This window comes from Eptatretus burgeri, chromosome 15 (assembly GCF_056783735.1).
Source record: "Eptatretus burgeri isolate ZD-2024b chromosome 15, Ebu_testis_v1, whole genome shotgun sequence".
Lineage (NCBI taxonomy): Eukaryota > Metazoa > Chordata > Myxini > Myxiniformes > Myxinidae > Eptatretus > Eptatretus burgeri.
The window spans coordinates 19,624,352-19,644,210 of record NC_140975.1 but is presented as its reverse complement, the minus strand read 5'-3'; the positions used below and the strand labels follow the sequence as shown (position 1 = coordinate 19,644,210).

The following is a 19,859-nucleotide window of genomic DNA, read 5'->3' as shown; positions in this document are numbered from 1 at the left end:
GGTGTCGGTGATAACTCGCATACTCTTCGTGAAGGACACCGTGGGATCTTATCCACTAATGCCAGCAAATTGGACAAGCAGTTTATTGTCCATCCGAGGGACGATACACACAAAGACACTACATATCGTCCTGAATGTGAAACACCAGAATGATGGCCCAAAAGGCTCATTATTAAAGTGGAGGCTAACCCTAACCCTACCCCTAACCCTACCCCTACCCCTAACCCTACCCCTAACTCTAACCCTAACCCTACCCCTAACTCTAACCCGACCCCTAACCCTACCCCTAACTCTAACCCTACCCCTAACAGCTCATATATTTTTACAAGGCTCATTATTACAGAACTTTTGGTTTGACAAAGTGCCTTTGGTGGATATTCAATTTTAACTTGATATAAACAAACAGTGGTCTGGTGTTGGCTTAATGGTTAAGGTGGCTGGCTGAAGATCTTAGGGTCCTGAGTTCGAGTCCCTGTTTTTTTTACCGTTGAATTAACATCAGATGGGGTTGACTCAACCTGTCATCCTTCCGTGGTTGGCAAAATGAGTACCAGTGTACTGGCGTGATAACCAATCGGGGTAACCTGTGTCGGAGTGGTGACCTGTCGAGGACTGTACTCCTTGCCAATGAAACTGCCTTGGCAGCCTTACGTGCCTTTACAGCATGGAAGGAATGGGTTATTATTATTATTATTATTATTATTATAACAAACAGTAAAATGTACAATTTTTATCTGAGAAAACTCAAAATCTGTTGAGCCATTTCAAAGAATAACAGTCAGACTATCTTGTGAGGATATCATTCATTGGACAGCAGAGTACAGAGGTAGCACACTTACCTAATTTGAGCTGTCCAGTCTGGGTTTGATGCCTGGCCGGCTTGTACGCTCAGATTGCTGCTTTTCAGGCAAGTCGTTGCATTACAAAAGTGTGCCGAGCCTCGGGGGAATGTAAAGTTGGATGTCCTGTCTGCTCGCATTAATTTGTGGATCCTAAAGATTCCACAATGTCTTTTGCAAAGAGTGAGCGATTTATCGCCGGCATCCTCAACAAATGACAAATTCCTGTCACATTCAGTCCAACGCCAGGCCTGGCCGACCAGTTCGTGAAAATTTTGAGCCAAAAAGTTTACATAGTTGCCCCAATAAGGTGGCAATAATTGGGGCCATTAAGGTGGTGGTAGTAGTAGTAGTAGTAGTACTACTACTACTACTCCTTTTTAATAGACATTCACGCACTGTGAGATCCCTTTTATTTTAAAAGGATTTCCAGAGGTGTGTCAGGCGCAGAATGATTTTTGGATACAGCAATCAGTGTACATAACATGGTATCTGTTTTTTTGTATTTACACTCCGACCACTATAAAAACACCACTCCGCACAAACACACCAAGTGGTGCGTGGCGGGGTGGCGCTGAGGCTGTCCCTTTGGGTGGGTGCCTGAAATGTCCTATCCCTAAGAGATGGGGATGGATGGGCCAGGCATCTGCCTGGGGGATGGCCAGACAGAGACCCCTGGAGTACCGGTGTAAAGTGGACACAGTGACATGCTGTGGAAAATGTTCCCTATGTATGTATGTATGTTTGTTATAATGAGTGTACTGTATCTGATTGAATTGTGGGTATTGTCCATTCCAACGCACTTTTTAATTGTGTGAGTGGTTATATTTAATTTGCTTTTGATTGTAAAGGCAAAATAATGTACAGAAGTGTTCCAGTACAGGTTCGTCATTGATTGAGTGAAAAGGGTCAATTAAATTCGCAAAATTTCTCATGATGAATGAATAACTTGGCATTTCATAATCTTGACGTCTTACAATACTCTCTTACCTTCCCTTTATTCCTTTCAACAGATGAAAGCGTGAAGTGCAGTTTTTCCACGTTCACCTGTCGCAGCATGGTTGCACTCCTTGACGTATCCTTCGCCCACATTCCCCCCCCCCTCCCTCTTGGCTACTCATAAAGCTTCATCACCATGGTTATAGAACATAATTCGAAAGTACATTTCATTATGCAGCGGTGCACTCACTTGTAGTTCATTTCTCCCAAAACACCAAAGAAGGTACGGTGGACGATGTCCTTGCAATTTAAGTTCCAATCGGATTGATTTTCATGTGAAGTGTGTCGGATATTTATTTAAATACAAGCTGATTTATTCTCCAAATCAATTAAGCTAGCTTAATCAATGGGACAATATTTACAATTTCAATTTACTGCGGTTTGGGATAAAGAAAAAAGGTAATAGAGCCACTGGTGTACGAAGGGGGGTGCTGGGTCATCCACCCCTGGTGACAGCCAGGGTTGGGGGGGGAGTTGGGGGTGAGTTGGGGAGGGGTGCCATTGGGAGAGTTGAAATACTAGTACGATGATATAACAATGGTTTTAATTGCTAGTGACATTATAATATTGTTGCTGTTTTGAGAAACCTCGATTGTAAATGTGCACTCACGACACGTCGGTCCTTTAGAGTAATTATTTCCGTCATAAATGTTTAGAATAATCCCTTAATACCTTTTAGAAAGCTCAAAAGTTGTCGAGCACAACAAAGGCTTTTGATGGAAGGTTTTTTTCATCGAGTGGAGATAAGATTCTTCCGTGATAATTATGATATACAGTGATTTCAAAATTTAAGTATACAAAATTAAGTTTATAAATTATAAGAATACTATTTATATTATAACTTGTAATTTACAAGATTAAAAAAAAAAGGTACATCTGAGAGAGAACATCTGAGTGAAGTGGAAGAAGAGAGGGTTTCTCAGCTTGTGTCTTCTTCTTCTTCTTCTTCTTCTTCTTCTTCTTCTTCTTCTTCTTCTTCTTCTTCTTCTTCTTCTTCTTCTTCTTCTTCTTCTTCTTCTTCTTCTTCTTCTTCTTCTTCTTCTTCTTCTTCTTCTTCTTCTTCTTCTTCTTCTTCTTCTTCTTCTTCTTCTTCTTCTTCTTCTTCTTCTTCTTCTTCTTCTTCTTCTTCTTCTTCTTCTTCTATTTGTTGTTTATTGGCGAAGTCAGTGCCGCGAGGCCCTATAAACGCCACGCACCCGAACTCAAGGTTACAACCAAAAACGGAAAATATATTGAGAAAATGGAAGTAAAGAATAGAAAGAATTAAAAAAAAATAATAACAAGCCGGGAGGCGACAATGGTTCGTGGGCATTATTGAACAATGCCACGACAGGTACAATTGAGTTAGTGGAAGCTTTTGAGGAAGCCCTACTGTAAAAACCTATCTCTTCTGCCAAAATTGACCAAATCAAATCGGATTTTTTTTTTATATGTTGTACTTATGGACATTACGCACAGCTTCTAAGAAATGAAATTACGAGAAAAAAAATCGAGGGGAAAAATAAATAAATAAATAAAAAGTTCAAGTGGGCGTGGCTCCGCCCACAAGGGGCGTGGGACGCCCCTCATACAAAACGACACAACTGGACCATGATATCTAGCTTGTGTCCAAGTTTCATCAAGATCGCATCAAACGTCATGAAGCCATGCTCCGGAGAGAGTCACAAACAGACAGACAGACAGACACAACGAAAATAGTGGTCCAGCTGGTGCCCACGAACCAATAACTTTATACTCTCCACCCCATTTCCGTTTTGAATTTTCACACAAAATTTAAGAATTGAGGGTTACATCCGGCTCAGTTAGCAAAGTGTATCCGGTGCGCTTATTCAGAGAATACATTGAAGGCTGTAACCGGTGATCTAAAATCGATTAGGGGCTTTTAAACCAGGTTTCTTAGATAACGAATGGATTATATCGAGCGTGGATGTAAGATCGCTGATGAATCAGCAGGGGAGTCCTGGGCCTGTTTGGAGACCGCCCCTCTGCGTTTATGGATCGATTGACTGAATATTTTGTTGATCGTCTTGAAAGAAAACTCCTCCCAGCCCAGGCGTTTGAAGGCTGCAGCAGAAATGATCTTGATTTTTGTTACTGCAGTGACTGCAGCAGAAGAGGCTTGTTAAGAAAGTAGAGAGGAGAGTTTGTCAGATGGTCCTTTCAGAGAGAGGTAGTGAGAGTGTAACATTTGTCAGGATTGAAAGATATATTCCAAGTGTTTGACCAGCTTGTGATTTTTTTTTCAAGGTCTGAAGAGAGGGAAGAGGCTGCAGCCTGCCTGTCTGAAGGATGAGATGTCATGGTAGAGGGTGGAGTCATCAGCAAAGAGATAAAGGGGATTTTCCAGAGAGTCAGAGAGATCATTGATGAAAACCAGAAAAAGAACACGGCCAAGAACACCGCCTTGAGGAACTCCAGCCTGGACAGGAAGAGGGGATGAGAGAACTCCATTTAGGACCACACGTTGGCTGCGATAGGAGAGAGAGTCTGCGAGCCATGAGTGGAGATGGCCTTGGATACCATAGGAAGAGAGTTTGGTGAGTAGGGCAGGGTGCCAGACCGTATCAAAAGCACGCGATATGAATCGGGATATGGCTCTGATTTCATGTCTGGCATTGAGGACCTACGTCCATTGTTGGGAGAACAGAAGCAGCATATCCAGGGTAGAGTGACCTGGTCTGAATCCAAATTGATGATCGGAAATCAAGCCATTGGAGAAGAGGAAGGATTTAATGTCTGAAGTGATGATGGATTCCATAACCTTGCTGATGATTGGGAGAAGGCGGATTGGTCTGTAGTTGCAGGGATCTGTTTTTGTACCATTTTTATGTGGGGCAGTAATGTTTGCTGATTTCCAAGCAGATGGCAGATGTCCTTGAGCAAATGAAAGGGTGAATAGAACAGAGAGAGGTTGAGCAAGAGCAGCAGAGCAGGTTTTTTTTTTTAGGACACATGGGCTGATGCCGTCTGGACTGATTGCAGAATCTGAGTCGAGGTTGGACAGCAAGCTCTCCACCTTGTCAGGAGAAAAGGACACAGAGTCCAGAAACAGTTGGGTGCGACTGGGTATGGTGGGTACAGAAAGCGATGAGTTTGGGACACAAGATTTAGAAGCAAACACAGAATTTAGACGTTCAGCCTTTTCACGTGCAGTGTCAGCTGTGCGGCCATTTGAGATAAGGGAGGGGATGGAGGGGGAACATACACCAGAAACAGACTTAACTAGATGCCACCAGGATTTAGAGGAGGGAGAGAGGTTAGACAGTTCAGACTTGAAATTATAAAGTTGTCTTCTGGCTCTCCTGAGGGTAGATACACACTTGGTCCGAACTTTCTGGAAGGAACTGAGATTGCCTTCAGTTGGGTTTGCTTTCCACGAGGCGAAAGCAAGTTGTTTCAGGACAACTGCCTCGCCACAAGCTTCAGTGTACCATAAGTGGGAGGAAGGGTAGGACAACTGAAGACGAGGTGGGATAAATCTGTGCATGAGGAAGAGGAAGTTTCTTTGAAAGAATTCCCAGTACGAGTTGATGTCAGAGAAAGTAGAGATGGGAGACCAGTCGAGAAGTTTGATGGCTGCTTGAAGACCCTGCCAGTTGGCCTGAGTGAAATGCCAGACTTGACAGCGCTGAAGTGGTTCTCTAATAACAGCTACAAATATGTCTACTTTGACAAGGACGTGGGCAGATGAACTGATTGGAGCAGAGGAAGAACAGCAGATATTTTCCGGGAAATTGGTCAAAATCAGATCCAGAAGAGATGGAGTATGCTTGGTTGAGATCCGGGTCAGGAAGTTGACAGATTGTATCAGTCCCAATGAGTCACAGAAATCTTTTGCTGAAGAGCCATGTCAGGTGAGAGAGGTACCCACAACCACCCAACTGTCATGATGACAATTGAAGTCACAACATATGAGGAAGAGAGAGTTGGGATGAGAGGATCGAAGTTGGTCCATGTTTTTGGAGAACGAGATGTAAATGGAGTCATCACTGTTTGGTGGACGGTACAACACACATATAAACATGAGGTGGGAGTGGAGGGGAAGCCGCAGCCAGAGGTATTCCTTGGGGTGTGTGGGAGTGAGGGCAGTGCATGGAGAGTGAGGAATAGAGTCTTTGATGAAGAGAGCAACTCCTCCACAAGGACGAAGCTCAGGTCTGTCATACCGGAGGAGGGAGTAACCAGGGAGAGATACTAGGGACTCAGAGACGTCTTGAGGGAGGAAAATTTTTGTGAGGCAGATTATGTCTGGTTCGTCAGTGGCAACTTGTATGGAAAGATCTGAAAGGTTTGAGCGAAGGCCCTGGATGTTTGATGTCCACACTGTTAAAGAAGAGGGAGGAGAGGAGGCTTTGGGTGCAGGGGAGGGGGACGGGAGGGGCGGTAAGGAGTGTGATTGAAAGAGTGTGGGGGATTGCAGAAGAGCTTGTGGAGAGGGCTGGATGAGGAGGAGAAAAGGCTCAGTGGTGATGGGTTGAGGTACAGTGGGGAGTATTAAGAGAGGGGCAGAGGGCAGATGAAGATTGCAGGAGGTGAAGTGATGAGATGGAAGAAAGAGGGTAGGGGAAAGAGGCAGCTTTGTGGATGTGGGGGGGGGGCAACTTTGAGAAGGGGGAGTGAGGGGGGATTGGAGGGAGAAGGGTGAGAGGGGAGAGTTGAGGGAGAGGGGTGAGTTTTGAGAAAAGTGAGAGGGAAGCTTGGAGGGGGAAGAGTGTGAAGGTTACTTTGAGAAGGAGGGGTGAGAGGGAAGCTTTGCGAGGGAGGGGAGATGATAAGAGCAGGCACGGCCAAGGTGCAGGAGGGCGATGGAAGAGGTGGGGAGAGGGGAAGTATGAGACTTGGTGGTGGTATGCTGAAGGAGGAGGTAAAAGATTTGAGGGGTTGGGAAGAGGGACAGGTGTGATAAGACGAAAGGAGCATGTTGATGGTATTGAGGAATGTACCGATTGAGAGAGTGAGATATCTGTTAGGTTAGAATGGAGCCCACAGATGTTAGAACACCACACACTTTGGGACAACAGAGGTGAAGCTGAAAGTGAAGCAGAAGACAGTGAAGATGTGTTAGGTGCTAAGAGTGGAGGTAGGATGAGGGGCAAGATGTGAGGGGTTAGGAGGAGGTAGATTTAAGTAGGTGGTGTGAATTGTCACTGAAGTTGGAAAAAAAGGACGATTGATGGAACACGAACATGCATTGTTAAGTGGGATTTTAAAAATGTTTAATTCAGAGATGAGATTTAAGACATTACGTGAGGGATGTAATAAAGGAGAATTAAGAGAATGGAGAAAAGAAACTTTGTAACAAGTGGGACTTTTTAGACACGAGACGAAGGAAAGGTCGAATTGAAAAGTCTTTTGAAGAAGAACAAGAGTCGTGAATTATGATGCAATAAAGAGAACCACACGTGGGAAAGAGGAAGTCGAAACATGTTAAGAGACCATTTTTTTTTTGTTTTGTTGATAAAGATTGCTTGACATTCGGTAAAGGAATGGTTGAAGAAAAATGGTGATGGTGTTTGGTGAATTTGGATCGGTAAACACAGAAGGAAGCTGGTAGGTCAACGAAAGTAACAGGAAGAAGAAGAGGGTGTAGAGAAGCGCATGGTTATGGGAGCTCTAGGCCTAAGGATAGAAGTGAAAACATGTAAAGAAAAAAAAGTTTTTTTTGATTGATTTTTTTTTCAAAAAATAGGTAAGATTGGGTAAAAGAAAGATTGAAGAAAAAAATTCGTGAAGTTATATTGTGATTGTGGGTCGGCTGAAATAGAAGGAACATGGTAGGTCGGCAAAGTACAGCAAGTCACGTGGTTATGTGGGGAATCAGGTGAGGAGGGAAAAGGGGGGTTTTTTGTTTATGTCCGGTTTATCGTTTGCGGCCTGAATTGAGAGATCTGTCATGTTGGAGCAATGATCAGATGTTTGAAGTTCACAGTTAAATATTGGGGTGATGCGGCAGAGGCATTATGATGTTGCAGGATTTGGGGGGTGGGAGGCCTCTTCCACATAACAATATGTATGTAGGTACTGCTGTGAGGCTGATACAGGTGAATTCGAGAGAGGGGGATACCGCCATCTGTACAACATCAGAAATATCTGCATCAGGTTTGTGTCATTCCCCTGAATCTATTCGTTTTATTCACTAAAGTCATGACACAGGCATCATCTGAAGCTCCAGTAGGTGTTGCGTTGCAGTTTAAGATCAATGCAATGCTCCCACAAGTCACTCAGTTTGTTGGTCAAGGTCCTGCAGTTTGTTGATTATGCTGCTCCGGTTGCAGACAGTGAGGCTGAGCTGCAGTAGATCATTGACAGGTTGACTAACATTGTAAGCTTGGTGACTTACCCTCTGAAACTACCAAAATCAAGAATTGCTGCTCACCTTCACTCTTTCATTCCACTTTTTTTCCCCACCTCTGGGACAATCTCCAACACTCTCTTCAATCCCATTCTTCCCTCTCGGTCTTCAAAACAGCTGTTCACCACCACTTCTTATATTCCACCTCCCGTTAATCTCCCGCACCAAACTTGTGAATATTTTTGTTGAAAGTTTTTTTTTTTTTTCACGTGAAAATAAATTGTTTCGATTTCTTTTTCCTATATCACTATTCTTCTACTTCTTTGATGACCCAGGTTATTCCCAACTTCTTGTGGGTTTCGCTGGAAAATGTTTTAGAGAAAAATCTTTCACTAACTGGCTGGTCAGGCTTGACGTTTTCAGGAATTAGTCATTTGTTTAGGGTGGTGGCAAAAACTCAACCACTCTTCGTAAATGACATTGTGGTGGAATCTTTACCCTCCACTCGTGACCAGTTCTTGCAGAGGGTTCTCCGTCTTAACGTCCTTCTGATGGACGCTGCAGTGAAACACCGGGGTGAGAGTTCATAGCTGGGTCGGAATTCAAACCTGGGTTAGACAGCTATAAGGAAAGTCCACATACCTCTGGTCTAGTCTGTCTATCTGCTACCTTTCCTCTATTATCATTTTATTTCTTATATTTTGTATCTCGTAACTGTTTTAAATAATTTCTTAATGTGCAGAAACTTTCTCCAGACTTTGTGGAGGGGAGGCAGGATAGCTCAGTTGATAGCCTGCTCCCAGTGTAGCTGTTTCATCTGGGTTTGATCCCTCATAGACTCATGTAACTTTCGTTAGGATGCAGTGACAGCAGGTTGCAGCCTCTTCTTGAAGCATGCTGTTCTTATTGGCTGCATTTCGGATGTAGATGTTCAAGATCCTATTGCATCTATCAAAAAGAGTCGGCCATTGTGCGCTAACTTAGGCAAAGTTCAGCATAACTTTAACATTAGCATCTCTTACTGAAGGTGAGAGTGCTGCACAGTAAAGGCACATGCACAGTAAAGGTGGGCCAAATGGCTTCCTTTTTCCATCATTTCCCTGTGCAGTATTTATAAGCTCCTTCACAAACTTTTATTGACTTTCCCACCTGGATTGTAAACCTGAACTGATAGGGTGAGGGTTATTCCCGAATCGTTATAACAATTGTTAATACGAGTATTCATTCAAGACAAAAAGTAAAATTGATATCATTTTTCAGTGCTGACCTATTATGATTTGTCATGTTATGGCAACCAAACCTTCATACGTTATACGTTGTGCATGGATATCAAGAACGCACATTAGTTCAGAGATGCGCATCCACAGCCATGAGATTTACCTGAACCTTCATAAACAGGTTGACGCGTCACGAACGCTTGGCTATGGAGAGTTCAAGTTCTTATGGGATAAGATCAAGAAATTGGTGGTAAGTATGACCTCTGCATAGTGGCCAATGTAGGACACACCGCTGGCATTTCATTTGCAATTTCCAACTGTTTTTATTGATTGGTGGTTCTGTGCTTTTTATCCACAATGTTTGTTCTTGTGAAAGTTACACTTTTACACACTTTATGGAAAACCAAACTGATGTTGTTTGAGTATTGTATGAACATTCACAATTCGGATGGACGATCATTTCACAAAATTACTCACTGGTATACAGGTGATGATCTTCCATTATACAGGAATCAATCACTGATATTCAGGTGATGATCTTCCATTATACAGGAATCAATCATTGGTATACAGGTGATGATCTTCCATTATACATGAATCAATCACTGGTATACAGGTGATGATCTTCCATTATACAGGAATCAATCACTGGTATACAGGTGATGATCTTCCATTATACATGAATCAATCACTGGTATACAGGTGATGATCTTCCATTATACAGGAATCAATCACTGGTATACAGGTGATGATCTTCCATTATACATGAATCAATCACTGGTATACAGGTGATGATCTTCCATTATACAGGAATCAATCACTGATATTCAGGTGATGATCTTCCATTATACAGGAATCAATCACTGGTATACAGGTGATGATCTTCCATTATACATGAATCAATCACTGGTATACAGGTGATGATCTTCCATTATACAGGAATCAATCACTGGTATGCAGGTGATGATCTTCCATTATACAGGAATCAATCACTGGTATACAGGTGATGATCTTCCATTATACATGAATCAATCACTGGTATGCAGGTGATGATCTTCCATTATACAGGAATCAATCACTGGTATACAGGTGATGATCTTCCATTATACATGAATCAATCACTGGTATGCAGGTGATGATCTTCCATTATACAGGAATCAATCACTGATATTCAGGTGATGATCTTCCATTATACAGGAATCAATCACTGGTATACAGGTGATGATCTTCCATTATACATGAATCAATCACTGGTATACAGGTGATGATCTTCCATTATACAGGAATCAATCACTGGTATGCAGGTGATGATCTTCCATTATACAGGAATCAATCACTGATATTCAGGTGATGATCTTCCATTATACAGGAATCAATCACTGGTATACAGGTGATGATCTTCCATTATACAGGAATCAATCACTGGTATACAGGTGATGATCTTCCATTATACAGGAATCAATCACTGATATTCAGGTGATGATCTTCCATTATACATGAATCAATCACTGGTATACAGGTGATGATCTTCCATTACACAGGAATCAATCACTGGTATACAGGTGATGATCTTCCATTATACAGGAATCAATCACTGGTATACAGGTGATGATCTTCCATTACACAGGAATCAATCACTGGTATACAGGTGATGATCTTCTATTATACAGGAATCAATCACTGGTATACAGGTGATGATCTTCCATTATACAGAATCAATCACTGGTATACAGGTAATGATCTTCCATTACACAGGAATCAATCACTGGTATACAGGTGATGATCTTCCATTACACAGGAATCAATCACTGGTATACAGGTGATGATCTTCCATTATACAGGAATCAATCACTGGTATACAGGTGATGATCTTCCATTATACAGGAATCAATCACTGATATTCAGGTGATGATCTTCCATTATACAGGAATCAATCACTGGTATACAGGTGATGATCTTCCATTATACATGAATCAATCACTGGTATACAGGTGATGATCTTCCATTATACAGGAATCAATCACTGGTATGCAGGTGATGATCTTCCATTATACAGGAATCAATCACTGATATTCAGGTGATGATCTTCCATTATACAGGAATCAATCACTGGTATACAGGTGATGATCTTCCATTATACAGGAATCAATCACTGGTATACAGGTGATGATCTTCCATTATACAGGAATCAATCACTGATATTCAGGTGATGATCTTCCATTATACATGAATCAATCACTGGTATACAGGTGATGATCTTCCATTACACAGGAATCAATCACTGGTATACAGGTGATGATCTTCCATTATACAGGAATCAATCACTGGTATACAGGTGATGATCTTCCATTACACAGGAATCAATCACTGGTATACAGGTGATGATCTTCTATTATACAGGAATCAATCACTGGTATACAGGTGATGATCTTCCATTATACAGAATCAATCACTGGTATACAGGTAATGATCTTCCATTACACAGGAATCAATCACTGGTATACAGGTGATGATCTTCCATTACACAGGAATCAATCACTGGTATACAGGTGATGATCTTCCATTATACAGGAATCAATCACTGGTATACAGGTGATGATCTTCCATTACACAGGAATCAATCATTGGTATACAGGTGATGATCTTCCATGACACAGAATCATTCATACATATACAGGTGATGATCTTCTATTAAACGCGAAACAATAACTCATATCCAGGTGATGATCTTGCATTACACAAGCAGGAATCACTTTCATCTCATTTCCCTGTCAAGGCTGGAGTGCCTCAAGGCAGTGTTCTGGGCCCAGTCCTGTTCCTGATCTTCATCAGTGATCTCTCTGACTCTCTGGAAAATCCTCTTTATCTATTTACTGATGACTTCACCCTCACTGCCATGTAATCCCTCATCCTTCAGACAGGAAGGCTGCAACCTCTTCCTTCTGTTCAGACCTTGAAAAAATCACAAGATGGTCAAACACTTGTATCCTGACAAATCTCACACTTTCACTATCTCTCTCTAAAATGACTAACTGGCAAACCATCTGATGGACTCTTAACAATCCTCTTGAGGTTCAGTCATTCACACTCCTGGGTCTCACTATTACCCATAATCTTTCTTGGGCAAATCACATTTCAAAATTGGCCTCCAAAGCCAGCCACTGATTGAGCATCCTCCGTTGTACAAAGTACTTCCTTCACACACCTGAACTCCTACCACTTATAAGGCCTTCATCCGCAGCTTGATGGAGTTTTGCTCTCCACTCTCGGCTGGTTCCCCTGCCTCACATCTTGTTCAGCTTGATGCTGTGGAAAATCTAGGTCCTCAAGATCATTGGAATCTCCCACAATGAAGCAGAGTCTATGGGCTTATGACTTTGTTTCCCCCACTATGGAATCAACTTCCACATTCTCTTCAATCTCATTCTTCTCTCCAGGTGTTCAAGACAGCTGTTCAGCACCATCTCATATTATCCCCAGCCTAAAACCATGATCTTTTCTACCCTTGATAACCCCCCCTCCCCCAAATCCCTCCTCATTCTAATTTTCCAGTTTTGTTCTCCTTGGAGTTTCCTTCTCCATGCATGCATGTTTTACGTCCTGCTTTTATCTGTTACGTTATTCTCTGTTCAGTGTACTAGCTCTTCGACAAACCTCAAAATTATGTTCAAAGAAAAAAAAATGTCAAAAAATTTACTCGAAACTTTTAGCGAAAGTGTAACTTCCAGTTGAATTTGGTTGGCTTGTTAGTGTTGTCATCCAAATGCCTGGCTCATGATGCGGGTTAACCTGGATTGAAATCCCATTTGTCCATTGTCGACTCATGTCATTTTAACTTGTATGAAAGTACATTGATGTCTGCAAACGTCTCATGTCCTGCGTGTGATATACAGGGTGGTCCAAAATGATGTGCAACTTTTCAAACAGCTGTGATAATTTTACTTATGTGACTTTTATTTTCAGGTTCCCTCAAGAACAAGGTTTAAAGTTTGTTTTCCATGGAAGTTTCAACCACGTTGAACAATTTCTTTGTGCCCCAATGGATGCTCATTTTTGAGACGTCTTTTTTCAACAGTCATATTGAAAGTCATACACAAAGGCAGTTTTGTAAGGTCGGTCCAAATGGAAGAATTCCAAAACACAAAACCATCAAACATATTGTTGAAGAGTTTAGACACTGAAAGTGTGAAACACCACATTAAAGGACAGTGGTCGTAAACTGTCGGTGAAAATACCCAACACGATAGAGGTTGTAAGAGAAGCTTTTCATTGAAATAATTTTGCAGGCTTCTCTGAAAAAGTCGACACATCGATGTACTGAGCTGGTGGAAACGTCTCGCCAGACCGTTTGCAGAATCATCCATCCATCCATTGGGACCATACTCTGTGCAGAGCGTTGGTGCTGCCTAAGCAGTCTCCTTGGCTATTGGGAACAATCATGGATGGGTCGCCACCCCGACACAGGATACCAGCAAGCTGGCATTCATTTTTGCCAACCTCGGAAGGATGACAGGCAGAGTCAACCCCACCTTGTATTAATTCAACAGCGAAGTGGGATCCTCAGATCCCAAGCCCACCACACTAACCACGAAGCCAACACCAGGTGTACAGCATCATCCATGACGATTTGAAACTGTATCCATACAATATACAGTTGCTGCAGCATCAGACCGAAATAAATAAGAGAGGTTCGATTTTTGTACCACCATTGCCCAGCGGATCGAGGAAGACCAGAATTTTCGAGATAACATCTTAGTTAATGATTAAGCTCACTTCCATCTCAGTGGCCAAATGAACAAACAGAACAAGTGATTTTGGACAGAACATAAAACGCAAGAACATATGGAACAACCAGTTTCTGGAACGACGGTAATGGTTTGGTGTGCTATTGGACATAGCGGTATACAATAGGACCTTTCTTCTTTGAGAATGAGGCCGGACAATCACATTTGACGTAGATAGATACATGGACATGCTGCAGAGAAGATTCCTTCTTCTTTGAGAAGGAAGCAAGACATCACTGTGAATTCAGTCATTTACTAGCAAGATGGTGCACCACTGCACACGTCTAATGCTGCTTTGGAGTTTTTGAGGCGACATTTCCTGAGTGATCCACTCATTTCTCAATGGACAGACAACCCATGGCCTCCCTACTCACCGGATCTGTCTCCTCCCGATTACTACTTATGGTGGTCCCTCAAAGCTCAAGTCTCCAAAGCAACCCACGCACACTGCAGGAGTTACGATATAATATCAGAAAAAAAATGAGACACGTACCAGCTGCAGTTCTCAGCCCAGTCATTGAGAACTTCAATGTCCGTGTGGCAGCTGTCATTCTGAGACGCGGTGCTTGGATTGAGCACTTCATCAACGACTAATGATATCACTCCTTATTGCTTGTTCAAACATTTTTTTTCGCTATAATAAAGAAAAATTGAACATCTTGTGTATTATTTGACAAAAACAAACAAAATCGACCAATAAAAAAAAAAATTGTAAGTTAAATAAAAAGTTGCACATCATTTTGGACCACCAAACTCCTCCAAACTCCTCCATGAGCCTCAGGTCAGTGTCGAATAAAAAAAACACACACTCGCATTGTGATGGTTTTCAAAGTGATTTGTTGAAGATTGAAATAGTCTTTGATAAATGTATAAATAAATAAATAAATAAAAAGCAGGAATTGAAAATGGCATTAAACAAATGCAGATAGATGAATGAAGGATGTGGTTTTATTAAGAGCTTTTGATTATATTATCTCTCCAAAGGCAGTCTACAAAAAACATGATGTGGATAAAAGTGGGACGATTGACTCCATGGAACTTCGAAATGCTACTGGAGATGCCGGTGAGGACTTAACAGATATGACTCTTATTATGTTTCCAAGCCAACGGGTGGGAATCCTATTGTTCTTGTTGGGATTATTATTCTCGTATGGATAAATCATGGGTCGGTCAACGTCGTCTTGATCCACATGACAAGGTTATTGGTTGGGTGTGAAATGGATGGTTGGAAAGGTGCAAGTAGATGATGAAAGAATAGAGAGTGATCACAAACTAATGAAAGTGTATCGCAAAGGTCTTCTTCTCATTCAAGATAATCAGTTGTTTGAATCTTGGCTTTTAATCTTCAGCAACCGAAGAAACCCTACAGCCCTTCCACTACCTCCTCCTGATCTGCACTCACCCTCCTTGGTTGATGGTTTTAAAAACCCTTGATGAAAATAAAACTTGGTTAGCATTTGCAGTTTGTACTCTCCACCACAATGAGTTAATGGTCCAAGACAAAATCCTCAGAGACTAGACCACAGCCCATCGTGTGTTATTGTGTGCAGGGTTCCAGCTAAATAACCGCCTGCTTGACCTCATCATAGCTCGTTACGCTGACGATAAGCTCCAGATGGAACTGGATGACTTTATCACCAGCCTTATTCGCCTCGAAGTGATGTTTCGTGAGTCATACCTTCTGCATCAGTGTTCCTCAGAAATATGATTGATCTTTCTGAAGATTGTGGTGCTGCTTGTGCTGCTTGTGATATTTTACAGCTTGTGCTGCTTAACGTGAATGACCTACCCTTCTCTCATCTCCACACTTTCCTCCCTTTTTAATGTTTGCTTGTTTTGTTTTGTTGTTTAAAATATCTACCTGCTGTCACATTAATTATTGTATGTTTCCTGTGTTGTGAAATCTACAGGGGTCTTTCAGATATTGGACAACAAAGAGAAAACAGGATCCATCACCTTAAACTTGCAGCAGGTATTTGCCATTTCTGTGCAGTATTATTCCATTTTATATGAGTATTAGTATGTCCCAGGTCTTTGTGGAAATTTCTCACAAAAAATACACAGGATCTGAAAGACGAATGGAATTGATTAAAAACCCATACTCACACACACATACAAAGCTTATTTGTTAAAATGCAGCCTGTGGCTGCTTGGCCGCATCATTTTCTGGGGGCATAGCTGTGCCACTGATGCAAAGCCTCATTACCAGCATGCTGGTACTCATTTCACCGATCTCAGATCTCAGAAGGATGGCAGACTGAGTCAACCCACCTGGTGTTAATTCAATGGTTTGACAGGGGCTTGAACTCAAGACCCTAAGATTTTAAACCAGCCACCCTAACCGTTAAGCCAACACCAGGCTTACATGCAAAGCTAATCACAACAGATGAAGGGGATGTATTAGATGAAGAAGCCTTGCCAAAGCCAACAAGTAAAGTTTTCCGAGTGCTAGATCAAGCCCAAATTTCCATTGAGCTTTGCAACCATACACATATGACATACCAAACTTCCATATGCCCCTCCTCCCCCATTTGTCACCCCCCCTCCCCCCCATTCACCCTCTCAACTGATAATATAATTCTTTCTAACTTCTCAACTGAAGGCAAAACGAAAACAGCAGAGAGTGTTTTAATTTGTACTGGTTACTGACATTGTCTCAACTGGGTGTTCATTGACAACTTAATGCCCCAAATCCACAGCATGCAAGGAACTAGTTCCTTGTTGGTGCTACCTCGAGTTTCATCAACAAGGTTTGCAAACCAATGGGAAGATGCAAAATCTTGGTGGCCAACTTGCATGGAGTTCATTCGTCGTCATCGTTCGTATGCAACACAAGGAAGTGGGGTAGCACAATTGGCTGAAAGCATGGCTTTGCTGCTGATGCAATACACTCTGCTGGTTAGGGCGGGAATTTTGTAATTTGCTCATGGTGCTGCCAATAGCTCACCTTCTCTTCGTGAAGGACACCGTGGGATCTTTAACATCCACCAACTAATGCTGGCAGACAGGACGCCAATTTAACTTCTATCCGAGGGACGACACACACACATTGATGATTCACCCTGCCTATGAAGCACTGGGATGACAGTCCATAGCTGGGTCGGGATTCAAACCCGGGCTAGACAGCTTTGAGGTGAGTGTGTGTACCTGTAGGCCATCCTGTCAGACCCTATGAGTTCATTCTTAATGGGTAGAGACATATCATGCTTCTCATGCAACATCTGCCCAAATTCTGGGATGTCTTCAGAGCATAATTTGATGAGTTTGAATAAATCTCCTTTGTATCTTTTCCAGGGATGACAACCACACATGCTGTGTGGATGGGGGTATTGGGGGGGGGGGGATCTTCTCTTGCAGCCATGATAACCATAATCATAGGCATTCAGGCCTGTGCAGCTTTTATTCATGATCCGAAGCATGCGAGGATGTTATTTGTTTAATTAACACTTGGGCACACTTGTGTGGAAGCCGTCGCTTTTTCACCGTGACCCAGGTGTTTCCATTTTTTTGTCCACTACCTGTAGGTATCTGAGAGAGGAGAGCTGTTGTAGAAACAGCTTCCTCTGTTTTTTGGGGGGTTTTTTTTTCCTCTCTGCTACTGTGACAGTTGATCGTCAATACTCTCCTGCATGACAGTCTCTCACAAATTGAGTATTTTACAAACGAGCTGATTGATATAGACTTCAAGGTAGGGTACCATATTGCTACAGAATGATATTTTCTGTGCTTTCCTCGGCATGTACAAAGGATAGTCCCCAAAATACATTGTACAACGACGTCATGAAAGATCAACGATCTGGTTGTCCCATCTACCTGGGTGTCCCATCTGTTTGTGGACGTTAAAGATCCCTCGGTGTCCTTTGCAAAGATTAGACGAGTTATCGCTGACACCCTGGCGAAGTTCCTAAATCCTGCTCTAAGCTCCAGGGGCACTGCATCAGCGGCACAGCTGCGCCCCCAACAAATTATGCAACTCGCAAGCACCTGTTGCATATGGAAAAGAAGAATAGGAAGAAAATTTAATTTCCTTTGAAACTTCACTTAGAGGCAGACCCCACCAACAAGCACATGGCTCATTGCCATACTAGGTCAACAACTTCACCATGGGTTCCAAACACAAATATTGTAATTCTAATCTATCTATCCCCAGAAGTATTGTGATTCCCAACTCCCTTGTTCCAACACCATAAAATACATATAGTCAGAGCCACAAACCAGGTAACCCATCATGGATCTTGTCACTTTTAAAAGGTTTCACTTTATCAACACTTTGTCATTGTCTGGCTCACAGTGGCTTTTGCTGACAATCTGCTGATCGAAAAGAGAGACGAGACGGAGGAGGCATCCTCACATGCGGGCAATTCTTGAAATCATCTCAGTGCAACGCCCTTGCTGTGGGGACACGAACCTGTGCGCATAAAGAAACAGAATTTTGCAGTAACTTCCTGGAGCTATGCTTGGTGATGGTGTAAGCTTATTGCCCTGTTTAGAAGATTAATTTGCATGGAAAGTCACAAAAGTGATGCAATTGTGCAGCTCAGCAACACTTACTTCATTTGTGGGAATTCATGAGCAGGTTCTGTCATATATTGCTGTTTACATTAGATTTCAATAACCAAGAAATATATTTGAAATAACTTTGCATGTTTGCTGGTTGTTGAAATTAACCTCGATTAAAATACCTCGTTAAGAGACTTGTGAACCCACGAGTTGTTTTGGATTACCTAATAAGCGTTTGGCTTCCGTTGAGGAAACACGATGTGGGAGGTTAACATTTGGCACACCATGCTTTGCTGTATCAACAGATTCAACAACCTATGACCTTAATCTATCAATTTAATTGTCGTTTACATGAGTTAGATTAGGTATGGGAACATGCACAGGAGCAGCACATCGCTGCGTCCACTTTCTGCTGGTACTCCAGGGGCCTCTGTCTGGACATCCCCCAGGCAGGTGCCTGGCCCATCCCCATCTCCTTGAGATGCTGATCAACCTGCTGCAACCACAAGGCACTTGGTTGGCCCATTGACCTCCTCCACTCACGAGGCTCCCTCATGGAGAGAATCTGGTAAGCAGGATCAGCATCAGGAAATCGAGCCACATGTCCACACACCTGCAGCTGACACTCACGGACTATGCAGGTAACAAATCTAATTTGAGTCTCTCTCAGCAACCGCTCATTGGACACAAAGTCTGACCAGCGATAGCCAAGGATTCTCTGAAGCAACCTGGTATCAAAAGAGTTAAGTCTTCATCTCACATCCTTTGTCAGAGTCCAAGTCACCCATCCGTAGAGTAAGACTGGAAACACCAAGGCTCTAAAGACTCGGGACTTTTGTCCTGCACAGGTACCGACAGGACTGAAAAAGTACCGACACGACATACGGGACTGAAATCACATTCTCATTGCAAGTTCATGCAACTTCACATCCACTTGCTCTATTTTTTCCTACTTCCTAATGGTTTCAATTCTATTCCATATTGCCATGGAGACGGGGCGATTGCGAATCCACGCCACATGGCAGGTGAGGCATGAGCGGATCCAAAACACTGCCTCCATCGGGCCACACCCTGAATAACCGAGCATTGATTGGTTGATTTGGTCCCTATTCGGGGGACTTCCCCTGCTTTTTCGCTCCTTTGTCCAGATTGACTCAATGGCGGAAAGGAAGGCGTCTCCACGCTAAACAATGAAACACAAATATTTTAATGGTAATAAAATCAAAAC

General features: G+C 42.4%; 1 protein-coding gene across 2 annotated transcripts in view; it reads left to right on the top strand.

The window, feature by feature from the left end:
* The window catches only part of LOC147011682 (calpain-9-like), an 80,802-nt gene extending 61,965 nt beyond the window's left edge, over window positions 1–18,837 (top strand). For both annotated transcript variants that reach the window (XM_085858292.1, XM_085858293.1), the window contains exons 16-21: window positions 1,853–1,914; window positions 9,529–9,597; window positions 15,116–15,194; window positions 15,682–15,798; window positions 16,042–16,103; window positions 18,423–18,837. In XM_085858292.1, the coding sequence (XP_085714418.1) occupies window positions 1,853–1,914; window positions 9,529–9,597; window positions 15,116–15,194; window positions 15,682–15,798; window positions 16,042–16,103; window positions 18,423–18,446 (413 nt within the window). In that variant the 3' untranslated portion in view covers window positions 18,447–18,837. The remainder of the gene's footprint in view (window positions 1–1,852; window positions 1,915–9,528; window positions 9,598–15,115; window positions 15,195–15,681; window positions 15,799–16,041; window positions 16,104–18,422) is intronic.
* Window positions 18,838–19,859: the final 1,022 nt, after the last annotated feature.